The sequence below is a fragment of the Nyctereutes procyonoides genome, unplaced genomic scaffold, assembly GCF_905146905.1.
Source record: "Nyctereutes procyonoides isolate TBG_1078 unplaced genomic scaffold, NYPRO_anot_genome, whole genome shotgun sequence".
Classification (NCBI taxonomy): domain Eukaryota; kingdom Metazoa; phylum Chordata; class Mammalia; order Carnivora; family Canidae; genus Nyctereutes; species Nyctereutes procyonoides.
The window spans coordinates 67,092,592-67,109,580 of NW_026575142.1; the positions used below are offsets into that span (position 1 = coordinate 67,092,592).

Here is a 16,989-nt window from a genome sequence, read left to right on the forward strand (position 1 = left end):
ATTTGATTTATAAAAGAGTTTTAAAAAGAGTATAAATGGAATACATTTTAAATTGGAAATATAATTCTAAATTTTAAAAGGTCTCTTCAGATTTGTTTTGGAGTTGTCCTCATTGTGAGGTCAACTCAGTGTCCTCACTGAAGCCAACGTAATAGCCACTAAATCCAATAAGAGTAATTTTACCCAGTAGCATCTAGTGAAAAAGAAAAGCCAGACTTACCTGTACATTGGCATGGACGGACCCAGGCACTTGATATTTCAACTCATGGGCTGTTGTTTGAGATTTTGGAAGCAGGAAAGGATATGAAAGAGACCGATATTTTGATTTCATGATCTAAAATAAAGGAAAACAGGTTTTAAAAAAAAAAAAGATCCAGATAAGAAAATAGCTCCCTTCTTTCCTACTTTGTGATTATAAAAGAAATTCAGATTCATTTGAAAGTGAAGAAGAAAAACGTTAACTGTGGAGTTTCTAGTTGAAGAGGCAATAGATTATTTATTTTTATAATGTTCTTTCCATTTTCCAGTGTCAGAGAACTCCTTTTCTCCTTCTTTTTCTTCTTCTTTTTTAACCTTATGTAGTGGGCATGTATTATTTTATATTTTTAAAGAAAGTTTAAATATACTCTAGGATTTAGAGGCACATAGTTGCAAAAATGGCATTTTTTTCGTAGACTGATTCCTTACTATGTTTTAGATATCTTGTCACAGCAGTACAGCACTGCATATCCTATTTTAATAACTTCATAAGAAAATGATAAAGAACATAATTTGTTAAACAAATTCCTATTAATGTACATTTCAGTTATTTCTCATTTTGTCAGGCTTATTAGAAGCAATGTCAAAATAAATTCCCTATCAGATTACTTCTTTAACTGAAATAGCCAAAAAAAAAAAAATTTCCTGAGCTAAAGGTTGTATAGTTTTTAAAAAGCTTTCTGGGGTTTACCAACTTATCCTACCACAAACAGAGCATAGAAGCATCCGAAATCCCAAAACCAATCCCAGATACTAGTAGGTTAAGAGTAATATCCTTTCATTTATTCATTCATGCTCCCTTCATTTCTGTTAAAAAATATTTTCATTATTTCTCAGACTCCATGTTCAGTGGGGAATCTGCTTGAGATTCTTCCTCCCTCTGCCCCCACCCCACCCCCTACTCTCTCACTCTCTCTTTCTCTCTAAAATAAATAAATCTCAAAAAAAATTTCCTTTATTTCTAAAAAGTCATCAAGTTTATGTAAATAAAAGCTTATGCAAATGAAAATCAAGGTGAGATTCTAAATTGTTGATAAGACTTTTTTCCCCCAGATTATCAAGGAGACTAAGGCCTCATCACAATTTACAGTAAATAAGATGGGACCTTAATGACAGCCAGATGGTAGGTACTTAAGTTATTCCTGTAATGAAGGCACAGCCACAGTCTGAAGAGAAGGAAACGTGCTCACACCACTCCCCTTGCTCAGAGCCGCCTTCCAGAAGCCTGGACCAGTATGAACCCAGCGCAATGCCAGGACTGGGAGGACTGGAAAGCTCAAGCTCTCTCATCCAAACGAGACCCCTGTCCCCCCTTCAATAGGCCTCCAGATGACCGTCAGTCCAGACCCGATGCTTAATCAGCACTGAGTATCCAAAACATTAAAAGGATCACAGCAGGCCCTGAAAGTAGCATCCATCTCTCTGTGCACTGAAGTGTCTGTGGAGTGAAAGTTCAGGAACATCATCTTCTTCTGCCCACAGAGCCCGGCGCCCTGACAACCAGGCCCTCAATGCCAGACGAGCCACCGCAGCACCTTCTCGCCAACCCCACCAGGTTTCTCGTCTCCCAGGCTCGCTCTCTTTATGTGGACGGAGTCATGATGACACCAACCACGGACCTTCGTGAAGTTCCAGCGCTGGATGAAGTGACGCGCCACGTCGCGAGCCGCCTTCCCGTGGACTGCGGAGGCAATGTCGTGCCACGGCATCCGGGGAGTGGAGTATCTGTCAATGAAATCTGCCCGGTGGCCCGGGCAAGCATCGTCACTAACTGCTGTGCCAGGGACGAGCCATCTGATTCCAGCACTGCCCCCAACCGTGATAGGTAAAAGGAGACATGGGAGTGTTGACTTGGCTTGGTGGAACTGTACCTTGATGGCCAAGGGAAACATAGATACCACATGGAGGGGCACAGTCCCCCCGCAACCGTGTCCCTCCCCCATGATGTTTCCATTTCACTTAGTATGAGATAATCACTAGGCAAGGCAAGATGTGAGTTGGTGCCAATGATCTAAGGTGTGTCCTTAATATCACATTTTCCTTTTGTGTCCTGTTCAAATAACCCCAGGCCGTGTACACAGTTCCATCTCTATCTTCTCCTAGACGAACATGTACAAGTGATAGTCTGAAAATGTGCCATTTTAATGCTGGGAGATGAAGATGATACTCAGAAAAGGAGATGATCAAAGGAAGGGCACCATCTCTTACAGAATTACAGGTGATTACCCCCAAGATATGCTGAGATGAAACCTAGGGTTTTCAGACAGCAAGCTGTATCTCACGCTCTTTCCTTTTTATGACTATAAGGAAAAGTCCTTAAGTGTATGGCTGAATCATAGTCCCCAGAGTTTTTACCAAATACCCAAAACAAAGCAAAGCAGAACACAGGACATGACAGCCTGCCCATGCAAACTTGCTCAGATGCTGACAAGTAAAAGACAAAATATAAGCAGCCACCCACTATCATGGTACTCACCAGCAAAAGGTTTATCAAGTTGTACCCAGTCTTTGAAGACAAAATTGCAGTAGTCCTTTCCATGCCAGAACCTGGTTTCCCCATGGAGCTCTCCCATGCCCGTCTGTAAACTGCGGAGGGAGCTGGTGTCTGTGAAGGCAGCAGAGACTGTGTTCAGGTGGGCCTCAGGGAGGGAGGCTCACCTCTCATTTATTAGCCCCTTAGAGACTTCCGAACTGTTCTCCTTAAGGCTCAAAACTAGGTGTTCGTGCCATCTGAGGCCGTGGGCTGGCAAGGTTTCACAATGCACACAAGTTTATCATTAGTGGGTAGTTGGCCCTATCACCAGGCTCATCACTTGACACTGAAATCCAACATTCTTTGCCCCATCTACCAGATGACCAAAGAACGGATCATGGAGTTAACTGTGAATCAAGAAGTCACTGGGAGGGACAATCAAAGAGCAGGTCAGGTAGAGAAACACGAGAGGCAAAGGCCATGAAGAAATCATGCCCTTGGCTCTCCCCGACTGATACGGTGCATGCCCGATACATAATTCTTGTCTTTTGCACCTCAAAAGCAAGAACCTCAGATTTGCAGCCCTAGATCGTCAAGCTAAGTGATACTGAGCTTCATCTTTTTGGATCAGGGATTCCAAAGAAAGGAAGAATTTGGCCTACATGGATGGCATCTAAAAGGAAGAATTTGGCCTACATGGATGGCATCTAAAATCCTAGGCCCCTAACATTTTACATTCCCAGCATCAAAAATGACATCCACGAAAAAAATCACAACACACAGAACTTATGATTACACAGGTGCAAAAGCAGCAAACCACTGCAACGTTTCACAAAGAGCCCTGCTGGGACCATTTTACTTAAAGGTAAATACTTTGCCTTAAATAGTTTGTGCGTTTACAGGGCTACGTTGACCACAAAGACCACTAAGCAGGAAGACAAGCAGAACTACAAATCACAAATGCAGCGCTTGGCACGAGAGAGGCACTTAACAAATAGACACTGGATGCAAAACTATTGGGTGAGTGAATAAATGGTAGCAAGTACCAGTGAGAGTTGTGGCCGGGCCCCCTACCACCACACGTCCCCACTACTGTCTTTCTAAAATGCAGACTGTTGGCTTAAAAGCATTTTAAGACCACCTGCTACCTACGGGGAGTCAAATCTGTAAAGCTGAGTGTGCACAGAAGGCTCTTCCCAAACTGGTGCCAACCTCCCTTTCTGATCCTTCTTTTCCCCACCCCAGGCCCTGTGTGCACCACATTTCTCACAGTATTTTGACAGGCGTGGTCTGTTCTGTCTTGGTGCAGTTGGCACATTATTCCTTCCATCTGGAATGATCTTCCCTCCCTCTCATCCTCGTCTTCACATCCTCCCAGAGCCACATTAGCTGTTACCTGCCCCACCGATACCTCCCAGACCCCAGCAGGGAGAGGCAGCCACTAGCTGTTGAATAGAACCATCAGCAGCTGCACACCCCAGGGCCCCTGACTCTGGGACACAAGTGTGTGACGATGCTCCCCGCCAGTCTGCAAACTCCTCAGGGGTGGGGCGTGTAACTTCTCTGCTTGGTGTAGGTGCCGGTATTCAGGAGGCAACCTTCAAGGATTCGCAGAGCAAAAGTTTTTAAACAATCACCACACACGCTACCAACATTCTATCTCAAATGGAATAATTAACCTTCAAAGGTTAATGAAATAATCTGTAAAAGAAAAATGTCTTGGGGTACCTGGGGGACTTGGTCAGTTAAGTGTCAGACTCTTGATTTCAGCTCTGGTCATGATCTCAGGGTTAGGAGATCGAGCCCCAAGTTGGGCTCTGCACTGGGTATGGAGCCTGCTTAAGATTCTCTCTCCCTCTCTCTCTGCCCCTCCCCACCTCTTAAAAAAAAAGAAAAAGAAAAATGTCTTAAAGAGCTAATTAATTTTTTAAAGATTTTATTCATCATTCATTCATTCATTTTAGAGAGTGTGCGTGCACATGTAAGCAGGGGAAGGGCCAGAGGGAGAGAGAGAAAAAGAATGCGAAGCAGACTCTGCCCTGACCCCAGAGCCCGACACCAGGTCCATCCCAAGACCCTGAAAACCATGACCCCAGCTGAAACCAAGAGTCAGATGTTCAACCAACTGAGCTACCCAGGTGCCCTTTAAAGTGGTAATTATGAACAAAACTCAGCCACGTTAAAAATAGAATTCTGTTGACTTCTCCCAGGGGTTTATGTTCCTGCTGCATTAAGACTGAGAGGCCAAAGTACTGGTCATCTGTTTGCTCACCAGTCAAATCTTTAAAGTAAGCATGGCACTTTGCATTTTTAAAGAGAGAGGAAAAAAAGGAAACAGAATGAGATAAATAAGGGTCAGATTCCAACATTAAAAATATATATATATGTAAGATAATAGATTATATATACAGGCTAGAGCTTTACATTTACATACATATGTTTGTGTAAAAATTAACTTTCACCTACCAGTTAGGATAAGAAAAGCAAAACAGAAAATTCTCGTCTCAAAAAACTATGTTGGTACTAAATGGATTCAAGCTGCTCATAATTCAGACATGGTTTTGGTTTCAGTCTAAATAATCTTGGCCTAAATTATCTCAACCAAATCAAGGTCTTCCTCAGAACAAATCAAATATTAAGGCAATGGAGCCCAGGACCCCTAGTTACTGGGATCACTGCTCAAAAGCGCAGGAGCAGCTATCAGCCGAAGAGAGGATTTTCATCCCCACGACGCCGATCTGCGGGGCCCCTCCTGAGTCTGCATCTGGCTCCCAGGGATTCATCAGTGCACCTGCTCGTCTTTGGCGCGGGCTCATGCCAGTTTCCTGCCATCCTCATCCATCCGCAGCCCAGGCCTGCATCCTCCGCACCATTACTCCAACCCCCCTTCTTGGCTTTCTTTCCTGGTGCCTCCTCCCCAACAAAGTTCTCCTGACCTTCTCCTGAGCGTGCCCCTCTAGCACCGGCTTCTCCTTTGGCTCTAAGATGTACAGCCAGGCCCAGGGCCTCACTTGGCCATGTCCACCTACTTGTCCCACCAGCACTTAAAATCACGTGTTTGACACTAGAATCACTACTGTCCTCACAGAACCAAGCCTTCCCTTGATGTCCTTGATTTCTGCTTTCCTTTCATGGTCACTCAAGCTCAAAGCTCCAAATCAATGTTGGCTCCCTCTCTTTCCTTCTTTTTGATCTTCCTCACCTACCTCCTGACGGCCATTTCTCAAATCCCATTGAAATTCTGCGGATTCCGTCTTTGGAAAAAGTTTGTTTTGTTCACTTCATTCTTGGGACAAGCTAGTTGGACTCCGTGTGTCTCTAATGTAACTTAGTACAACACCACCCTTAACCCCTCCATCCCCCCACCGCCCATCCTCTCCAACCCCTACCCCTCACCCCCCCCCCCAAGGGATTCTCCAACATCTAGTGGATGAAGCTCAATGTCACAACCTGATTTTCAAGACCCTCCCAATACAGGTGCAGATTTATCCCATCAACCCAACCTGTACACAAATTTACTAACACCTTAACCATAATTCTAAAACCCAAAAGCTCTGAAACGTCAAATGTTTTCTTACAGCTAATTTGTTAGTAAAATCAGACCTAAACTGACGAAAGGTTGTAATCTTTGTTTAGCCCATCTGCTGTTGCACAAATATAAACGATTTGCTTACAGGGTATTTCCTGGACCCTGCAAGCAGTATATTATAGGCTTTGCATTACCTTTCTAAAATCCAGAATCCTCTCATTTCTGAAGCACATCTGATCCCTAGGATTTTCGATAAGAAACAGCAGACCTCTAGGAGTATTTACACACTCCACACCTATGTCTGAGATGCTGAAATACACATTTTTTGGCATTTCCCATTCAGGTGCCTTAAGATGTAACATCTGCCTGGGTACCCGGTTTTCTCCCTTTTTAGGCTCTATCTACTAAATCTTTGCCTATATTCAAGGCCACTTCCAAAATATGTTCTCAATTAGTTACGTATATATATTTTTAAAAAAACCTGATTTTTGAAAGTCGGATTTCGAATTGTGGATGAGGCTTTACATTTATGGACAAGGCTTCATTGGCAACCCTTACCTGTAGGTGTATCTCCCCCCTGCTGAATTACTAAGGCACTAGGTCAGTGAAACATTTAAACCTGATGCTTACCTATTAGATAATTAACTCTTTGACAAGAGAAAATAAGCCTTCTGTATCTTATACTGTTGCATCCCTGAGAACAGTGTTTAGACACGCTTTAACCTACTGTTCTTTATCCCTTATGACTAGATATCTGGGACTGAAACACTGTCTCAGCTAAATTGCAGAAATGATTTCCTCCCCTCAGCCATTTATTTAATCTTGCTTCAAAAGAAATATCAGCAAACAGTTGTTGAGTATAGGAGGAGAAAAAGTCAACTGTTTAAAGCTAACAGTCATCAAGCAAAGCCACTGCAACTTAAAATTCTCCCTCTTGCAACATCATTTTGAAAGAAAAAAAAAATCTTGAAGAATGGCTGAATGATTTTGAATTATATATATTACAGAAATGTGTCATGATTACTAATTACATTCCATATGAACTGATTTTAGTGCTATTTCTAATTAACCCATAGTGATCTTGCATACATGCTACTGGTGATTTCTATACACCAGTAAGGTTCACTAGAAGCCCAGTCCATTGTGGTCTTTATTTATTTTTAATGATTTATTTATTTGAGAAAGAGAGCGAACAGGGGGAGGTGGAGAAGGAGAGAAAAAAATTTCAAACACTGAGCATGAAGCCCAGACATGGGGCTCAGTGCAGGGCTTGATCCCATGACCATGACCATGACCGAGGCTGAAATCAAGACTTGGACGCTTAACCAACTTCACCACCCAGGTCCCCCCATCATGGTCTTTTGCGTTAAGGTGAAACTAACGCTGCAAAGAAGCTAACCCAGTTTATGGCCTCAGGAAAGGAAGTTATTAACTCAGGCAAATACTCAGCTTCAGATTTCTCATGAAGAGCTACTCTATGTTTAATTCGGGTTTCAAGTCCTATGAGACACTGTAAGTTTAAATCATTACACAACTTAAATGTGGAGCTGTGCTCTTTAAATTCCTTTTATTACTAACAGTAGAATGTTACTCTTTTTTTTTTTTTTCCAACACAAATTCACATGGAACTTCCATATATGGAAGCAGGATTTCTCTGGTTGGAGCAAGAACCAATAGAGGTGGGAGGGCCCAGGGCCCACCTACTGAGGGTTCTTCTCAGAGCCCGAGAAACACCAAGGTTCCCCATGTGACTCACATCCAGCCCCTGCAGCTGGGCTCTGCCTCAGTCTTCTAAATAGCACACTAGAACCCTGGCCTTGGAAATCGGCCAAACGCTCGTGATGCAGTAATCCGCATTTCTGCTGACTCACAAATCTGCCTTGTGAGCTCTGGGAGGCTGATAAACCGGAACACCATTGTGCAAGTTCCTTATCATCTCTGCCCCTCAGTTTCCTGATAGGCAGAAAGGGAGATAACGCTACGACTCCCAAGCACCACCAGTGCTCAGGGTCCTAACAGGCAGTCCGCACACGATAAACTAGCTTAGGATTTTCCGGTGGCTGCCAGACTTTGCGAGATCCTTACTCATCCCTTGATGCGATCCAAGGCCAAAGTCCTCTTCATCCCCACCACCCCACGTTAGGTCCTGAGAAACTCATTCAAACACCTAGTTCTTACAAAAGCCCATCAGGTTACAATTTCTAGTAATACGTGTGGCGTGAAAACTGTGCAAACAGGAAGCCAATCCAGAAACACACTCGGCTCATGCAGCAAAAGCGGAAGCCTAAGGACATTTTGCTGCTTCACACATCACTTACCCGTGTCAGGTCTAGGGAGCCCCTGCTCAGACTTACTGGAAGAGCGAAAGAGTTTCAGGTGGGGTTTTAAACCATGGATTAAATTCTGACGACTTCTACAGTGATTACAATAACCTGGAGAAAGTTGAGAGTTCTTTTTTTTTTTTTTCTACACAGAGAAATACATATACATCAAGTTTTCTAAACTGAAGAGCAGCCTCGACCATTTTTTAAATGAGGCAAGTCTATAAAATCAGTCATAAATTCTGTGCAACAGAAAACTGCAGAGCTCTAAGACAGATTTGGAAAGAACAGCATATTTATAAGATGTAGACAATCTAATGTTTAAAGATAAAAGCTTCATGTATCACTGGATAGGAAGAGAAATGAAATTTCTTCCCTGAGAAGTGAAGGACACCTAATGCTTTTCTCTTCGTGACTTGGCATTATTTTGGAAACGCTTAGTCATTCTGCTACCATCAGAAGTATGAATTGGGGTCGTGATGACTACGTATGTGAATAAAACAATTTGTTCTAAATGAGGCCAACAAAGCCTCAAAATGGCAGGACATTGACTAGGGCCTTATAGCCACCTGTCAGCATCGCTCCTATGACTCCATTCCAGGAAGACGGGTTTTAAAGACTGGTAAACACAGGGTCCAGGACAGAATTATCGAGATACAACCTGGCAAAGGAAGACTTACTGGAGGCGCTGTCAATGCTGCTGATGCTGTCTACATTGTGCAGGTGATGCCTGTGGAGCTGCCTGTAGAGGCTAAATTTAGAGAATTTTCTGGACTTTCCTATTCCTTTCAGCTTTGAATCCATATCATTAACACTCTTCGAGGTGGGCACATTTTTACTAGATTCCTTTTCATTCTTCAGGCTTAGGGATTCCATGGACTCCGTTGTTTCAGCCTGAGAAAATTATTTAAAAAAAAAGAAAAAAAGACACTGCGTAAGGTATGCTGCAATGCGATCCTTTAATTCCAGCTGAGCTGAAGTGTAAAGTTCACACATGACAGAGGCCCTCTAACCGACACACAATACTGTGTGAGGTCAGCCACAGGGCAGTGGAGGATTCCTAGGAGCCGGGTCAGGGCTAGCACAGGGATACCAGGCGTTCCATTGTAGCTCCTCCTTCGGTAGGCCAAATTCTTGAAATTTCATCCCTACTAACCTTTTTATTCCAGACACAATTACGTGCGTTATAGTCACCGTTGAGCTACCGAACTTCTGCCTCTGATAAATGCTTTTTCTGTTAATTATTTTCCCAGCTACTTATTCACCAACTCTTTCTTTCCAGAAAGGTCACCAACATATCCAGCAGTAAAAAAAGACGAGCCCATCAAAATTGTAATAAGTGTATTGATATGTTGGCCACCGTCAGGGTTCAAACAAGTCAGCACTGCGTGTGGATACGGGCATATGGGTGTCTTGGCAGCTCCTGATGTGAAAGGTACTTCGAGAAGTTATTAACTTCCTGCATTCAAAAGAAGCCCCTCCTTGACTCCTGCCCTATTTTTGCACGTCTTTAAGTAGGAAGATTTCAAAAGGCTCAGCAGGCGCTTGTAATAAGTCTGCTTGTTTAACTTAAAGCCCAATCGACACATATTTTTATGAACTTTTTTTCCACACGAGAAAGGACTCTTTTGTTTAAATGGAAAACAAAGGAGCTGCTCTGAGCTATCAAACGCACTATTGGATCTCTTTTCTCTTACAAGAGAAGAAACTGAGAGTAAGAGATGCGATGTTACACACTTGCCAGGTGGTGTTTGAAACCAGGTCTGCTCATACAGGGATACGCCACCCCTCATTCGACCAACCAGTCAGTCCCGCTATTAACGCATAGGCATGCAAATCGTGTCCCTTCTACGCAGTTCCATAGAGGTGAAATCCACTTACTGTGAAAGAACCCAGAGACGACGGTCCTCCGGTGACACGCTTCACACTGCCCACGTCCGTGAGTCTGTGTTCGTTATCATCCCACCTTCCATAGGCCAGGTCGATCCCACCCACAAAGGCCACTGACTGGTCGATGACCACAATTTTCTCATGATGAGCCCACAGATACACGCTGGATGACACATGATCTGGGTGCCTCATCACCTTGGGAGGGAAAAGAAACACCCACAGGTGATGCACTTTTTAAAATGTCCTTCATTTTGTAATAAAACAGATCTGTCTTCTCCCTTGAATAGCATTTATTTTCTTTCTTTCTTTCTTTCTTTCTTTCTTTCTTTCTTTCTTTCTTTCTTCTTTCTTTCTTTCTTTTCTTCCTTTCTTCCTTCCTTCCTTCCTTCCTTTCTTTTCTGTTCTGCTTTGGTCCTCTTTCAAGACTTCATTTAAATTCAAGTTAGTTAATATTTAGCGTAGTATTAGTTTCAAGGGTAGAATTTAGTGATTCGCTACTTGTATATAACACCCAGTGCTCATTACATCACGTGCCCTCCTTAGTGCCCATCATCCAATTAGCCCGTCCCCCCACCCCCTCCCCTCCAGCAACCCTCAGTTTGTTTCCTATGGATAAGAGCCTCTTACTGTTTGCCTCCCCCCCCTTTTTTTTTTTTGGCCTCCCTGTTTTTATCTAACTTTATTTTTCCTTCCCTGTGTTCATCTGTTTTTGTTTCCTAAATTCCACATATGAGTGAAATCACATGGTACTTGTCTTTCTCTGACTGATTTATTTCACTTATAATATAATACAATAATACACTCTAGTTCCATCCATGTCGTTGCAAATGGCAAGATTTCATTCTTTGTGATGGCTGAGTCATATTCATATATATATATATATATATATGCCACTTCTTCTGTATCTATTCATCAGTTGGTGGACAGTTGGGCTCTTTCCATGTTTTGGCTATTGTGGACATTGCTGCTATAAACATTGGGGTGCATGTGCCCTTTCAAATCACTATTTTTGTATTTTTGTATCCTTTGGATAAATACCTCGTAGTGCAATTGCTGGATCTCAGGGTAGCTCTATGTTTAACTTCTTGAGAAACCCCCATACTGTTTTCCAGAGTGGCTGCACCAGTTTGCATTCCCACCAACAGCGTAAGAGGGTTCCCCTTTATCCGCATCCTCGCCAACAACTGTTGTTTCCTTAGGTGTCAATTTTAGCCATTCTCCCCTGAATAGCATTCTCTAGAATTCAAATACCAAAATGTGCTATGTATACACCAAAGCTCTAATTTCACTCTCAGTATTTAGAAGAGGGAGACTTTTAGTTACTTTTTAAGCCTCTCCACCAGCACCACCCCATACCACATTTTGGGGCAGCTGCCATTTAGCTAGTAATTTGGCCATATAGTTCAGTAAGTCAGCTCGACATAAGCTGATTCTTGTTTCCACTTTAAAGAATTCCATTACACCTGATATTATTTTAAAAACAACAAAAAAACTCAAAAAATGTTTAACCAACATCTATCTCTGACAAAATTTTTAATAGGTACATTGATATTTTGGCAGCCATTGAATTAAAATGGCAAGCATATGGATATAGGGATATGCATACTTTGTCAGTTCTTGATTTGAAAGATATTTTTAGAAGATATTAACCTCCTGCTTTCAAACAGAATTCTTTTTAAATGATCCCAGACTGACCTATTTTTGTAGATCTTCTAAGTAGAAACATTCTAAAAAATTTTGAGACTACTTTTTTTAGTAACCTACTTCTTTTATGTGTGGTAAAATACACATAAAATTTACCATATTAACCATTTTTAAATGTACAGTACAGTGGCATTAAGTACATTCATATCGTTTGATCATCACCACTATCTCCAGAACCCTTCGTTTTGCAAACCTCTATACCCATTGAACAATAACTCCCCATTCTGTCCTTCCTGCAACCCCTAGAAACACCATTCTACTCTGTCTCTGACTTGGACTTATATATATAAATAGAACCATACAATATTTGCCTTCCTGTGATTGGCTTATTTCATATAGAATAATGTCTTCAAGGTTCATCTATGTTTTAGTGTATGTCAGAATTTCCTTCCTGTTGGGGGTGGGCGGGGGTGGGGGTGACTGGGTGATGGGCACTGAGGGGGGCACTTGATGGGATGAGCACTGGGTGTTATGCTATATGTTGGCAAATTGAACTCCAATAATAATAATAATAAAAAGCCAGAATGATTTTTGTAACAGAGAGTCAAAACGCTGGGCCTTTGCTTGGAATCACCAGGAAGAGGAGTAAGAGAAGGCAGCGCGGGGCTTCATTTCCATGTGAGACCACGTTTCCCCTGCTACCAGTGTCAACTCCTCTTTAAAGTGTCAGTGCTGATGGCCGAAGCTGTCTCTGGAGTCTGCACATTAAAACTGACAGAGAACCTCCCAGTCACTGCCATTGCCCATACATTAAAGGCATTCTCCTGTATGTGATTTGCTTCCCCCAAATCCATCTGTGGGGGCTCTAAATACACCCCCCTGCCTGAACCTTTTCTGCCTGAGAAGTGCTGTGCTGGGTTCAAGACGCTAACCTCCAGCCTCACAATCTTTAACGGCATTAACATTTTTTTTTTTTTAATGATACCTTGTGAAAATGAGGATGGGGAGAGACAGATGCTCTCACTCACTTCTCAAAGTAATAAAGGCTGGTAATGCCCTTTGGTTGGGCAACTTGGCAGTACACCCCAGTAACTCCTAGTGTGTGTATAACCTGCTGTTTAGCAACTCTACTTGCAAGCAAATAGTCTGACAGAGGCACAGGAAATGGTGGGACAAGACAGGAGCACTTTTGATGATGGAAAAAAACTGGAAACCACCTAAACTTCCCCACGGTAGGAGCTGAATATCATGGCCTACCATTACAGTGGAGACCAGTAGCCATTTAAAAGGAAGGAGGGTGTTGATAAACTTAAATAAATGCTCTATGCATTTTAAGTGAAAACGAAGGTTTCCAAAGAGCATGTGTGGTATAATCCAATTCTATAAATAGAAATGTGTGCGTGCATGTGTAAGGGGGAAGAAGACCTGGGGAGAAATTGCACCAAAATATGAATAGTGATTTTTTTTTTCTAGGTGAGGGATTACGAATAAATGAGTTTCATTAAAAAAAAAAAGAATTTCCTTCCTTTTTAAGACTGAAATATATTTCACTGTATGTCTATACCAATCATTATTGAGAGTGGGATATTATAGTGTCCAACTATTATTGTAGAACTGTCTATTCTCCCCTTTAAATCTGTCAATATTTGGTTTATATATTGTGGTCGTCATTATTAAGTAGGCGCATGTTCATAATTGCTATATCTTCTTGCTGCATTGAAGCTTTTACTAATGTATGATATCCTTCCTTGTTTTCTATAAACTTTTTCTACTTAAAGTCAATTTCATAAAAAAAGTCAATTTCATATAAGATTAGTACAGCCACTCCTGCTTTCTTTTGATTACTATCTACATGGAACATCTTTTTTTAGCCAAATAAAATATATGATTGCTAAACACTTTAAGCCTGCTAGAGATTTATTAATTCATTGCTTTGACATATCTCAATGACTAAGCAAGAACTATCGATAGGCCTTAAATCTTTGGTAAGTATCAAATAGCTTTTTTCAAGTTTATTATTATTGTGTTTATTTACTTTATTAGTTTTTTACACAATACACTATTAAGAAAAAACTTCTTAAATCCTAGAGGAGCTCTCTGTTGCTATCAGCATTCAAGGGATGTCACAAGGAGACCATATCTAAAAGCTTCCAGGATAATCTAAATGAGGAGCATGGGAACTTGGCAGAGCGCCTGAATATTAAAACAATTCCAGAAGGTGTGTTCTTGGCTAAATTATCAGGGTAAGAGAAACAGAAATATGAACTCTGCTGACTTCATCAATATCAGAAGTATAAGGAACTAGAGTATTTTGTTTTATTTCTAGGAAGGATATAATGCTATTTATTCAAAATATATATTAGGGAATTCAACAGATTACACTGCTTAAGGCAAAACAACTCTGAAAAACCTCAGAATAATAAAGAAGAACTATTGTTCAAAAGGATGAATTTAATACCTTTATGTTGGGGTGTAGATGCATCAAAGTCCTCTTGCTGTATTCACTGTTGATTCCAAGAGCAAGTTCCACCTCTTTGTAGAGCATTACAAAGATTCTCACTCCCTGTTGCTGTTACAAGAGAAAACACAAAGAGGAATGAGAATTTCTAAAAAGTAGGTCATGATTTTTCTCTTTTTCCTTCCTGAATATTATAAACTTTCTTCCACAAACAAGAATAAAATAGTTAATGAAAAATGCAATACAAGAAGGTGAAATATAAGTGTATTTTAAGATACAAATATCAAAAATAAAAATTTATCTCCTTTCTAATCCTATAACTTGTCATACCAAGAGATAGTGTCAATATTTGATGAATTACAGCCGAAAGGCTGAAATAGTAACCTCATCTGCTAAAAGTGTCTGATGATCTTACACTCTGAACATTTTCAAACACTTATCATTGAGGAAAGTTTTGGCCTGATTCATGTTACAGGATTAGAGTTTCTGGTTTGCTTTTATTATACTTCAATTAGTTTGACACAAAACTCTGATGCAATAAATTATACTAAATATCCCTTAAATGTTCCTGGAGTGTTTTAATAGAATTTTTCTTCATTAAAAATATTTAGATGAAAAACCTATTTCTTAATCTCCAAAAGATGAATATACCGATTCATTCTCTTAACCCACAATTACAACATTAATATCTGTTTCTGAAATGACTTCTTTGGAAGTCGGTTTCTTTAACATTAAAAGATGCCTGAGTTTTAACAACAGCACACTATTAACATTGATCCAGCCTTAGACCTTGGACTTGATAGACAAGGTCATTGTGAGGGTCAAATTAAATCAAAAGTGCCTGATAAACTTTAACATGCTATGCAGATAACAATTTTTATTAACATTAACTATGAAAAAGACAATGTCTGACAGCTGGTTGTCTAAACAAACAAACAAACAAACAACAACCAGTATTTTCTCCTCTAGTTCTGGGTAATGATAAGGTTTAACCTGTACTCAACTGCCCCCACATTAATGTCCTTCCTCTTTTCCCTGGCCATTCACATAGTTCCCTCACCAACACAGAGTTCAAAATGTAGTCCTCCAGGAAACTCTTATTTTATTTACTCCCCACTTATCGTATGACCCTTTTTACTTTTTTAGGTTTGCATTCTCAGTATTGCCTTTGCAGTTTGCAAGATTTGAATTTGAGTTTTCTACCTCCAGTAGCTCTGAAGGCACTCTGAAACATACCACATACATATTAATGTCTATAAATGCCTACACCTTGGCATTTAATATCCTAGGGATAAAAGGCAAGAATTTTTCCATGATATAGTACTTCCTAAAGTATTAGAGATGCAGGCATATCTAATAAAACGATAGTGGAAAAGAACAATTTAGTTACAATTTAAATTAACAATCCATGGTAATTAGGCATAGTTTATAATAGAAATTGGAGTCACTAATTTAAGAAGTCAACTGTGGGTCGAACACATCTAATTTATTAAAACTGGTTACTTTTGCAATGCTATAAAAATGTGAAATAACATTGGAGTTAATATTTGTAGGTTGCAGGATATAATATCCTAGAGTAAGCCAAATATATAAAGATAGTTCCCCAATACTGGTCTGCCAATATTAAGAAGCATGTTCTGGCCCCCAAATTGTTATAAGAACACATGACTTCAAAATACTAACATTCTGTTTTCCTGGTGTAACATGTGAAAAGTGTGTGCATTTTTGGAGGAACATACTAAATACATGTATTTAAGCTGCATTAAGGAACTTTGAGTACTATAAGATCCATTCTGACTCGAAAAAAAATAGGATAAAAATATATACGTCATCTTATTTCTAGTTAACAGCTGAATTTTGGAACTAGCTTATTAGTAATTATTATTATGCAACTATTATTGCAACCAAGTATGTAAGGGCAGATAGGAGTAAAGAAATAGGAAGTGAAAAGTGTAAGCAAGAAATGAGCAGATTAACTTCTAACAGTTTGGCCACTTACTGCTCTGTAATAAACCACTGATGGAGGGCTTTAAATGAAAACTAGAATATTGTTTTTTACCTCTACTGTTCATATTTACTCTAAATATTTCAGGATTCAGCTCTGGATAACAGTGAAAAAAAATAGACTCCCATCAAAAAATATAATATAAACTTTAAAACCCAAAAGTGCAACCTAAATTATAAAATGTTACACCTGACTTCTTCCATCATGGTTCATTTGTTTTAAATGGATGAAAGTCTGCTTCTCAGGTTTATGAAATTACTATTCTTGAAGGATAGTAGTAGAAACTGGCCTAAATCTTATAGTTTTCCATTTACCTACCTAACTAATGGATTTTTTGAAATAATAGAGGTGTTAGCTGTAATGGATTACATTATTACCATCCATCTATTAATGCCTGACATTTTCTTCTAT

General features: G+C 40.3%; 1 protein-coding gene across 7 annotated transcripts in view; it reads right to left on the reverse strand.

The window, feature by feature from the left end:
- PLD1 (phospholipase D1) overlaps positions 1-16,989 on the reverse strand; it is a 203,867-nt gene that overhangs the window by 62,869 nt on the left and 124,009 nt on the right. For 5 of the 7 annotated variants that reach the window (XM_055307788.1, XM_055307784.1, XM_055307786.1 and 2 more), the window contains exons 13-19: positions 14,574-14,684; positions 10,463-10,666; positions 9,262-9,475; positions 8,579-8,692; positions 2,735-2,863; positions 1,878-1,996; positions 221-334 (exon numbers count right to left, since the gene is read on the reverse strand). In XM_055307788.1, coding sequence (XP_055163763.1) covers positions 221-334; positions 1,878-1,996; positions 2,735-2,863; positions 8,579-8,692; positions 9,262-9,475; positions 10,463-10,666; positions 14,574-14,684 — 1,005 coding nt within the window. The remainder of the gene's footprint in view (positions 1-220; positions 335-1,877; positions 1,997-2,734; positions 2,864-8,578; positions 8,693-9,261; positions 9,476-10,462; positions 10,667-14,573; positions 14,685-16,989) is intronic. The other 2 variants (XM_055307789.1, XM_055307787.1) reach the window with 1 other exon arrangement.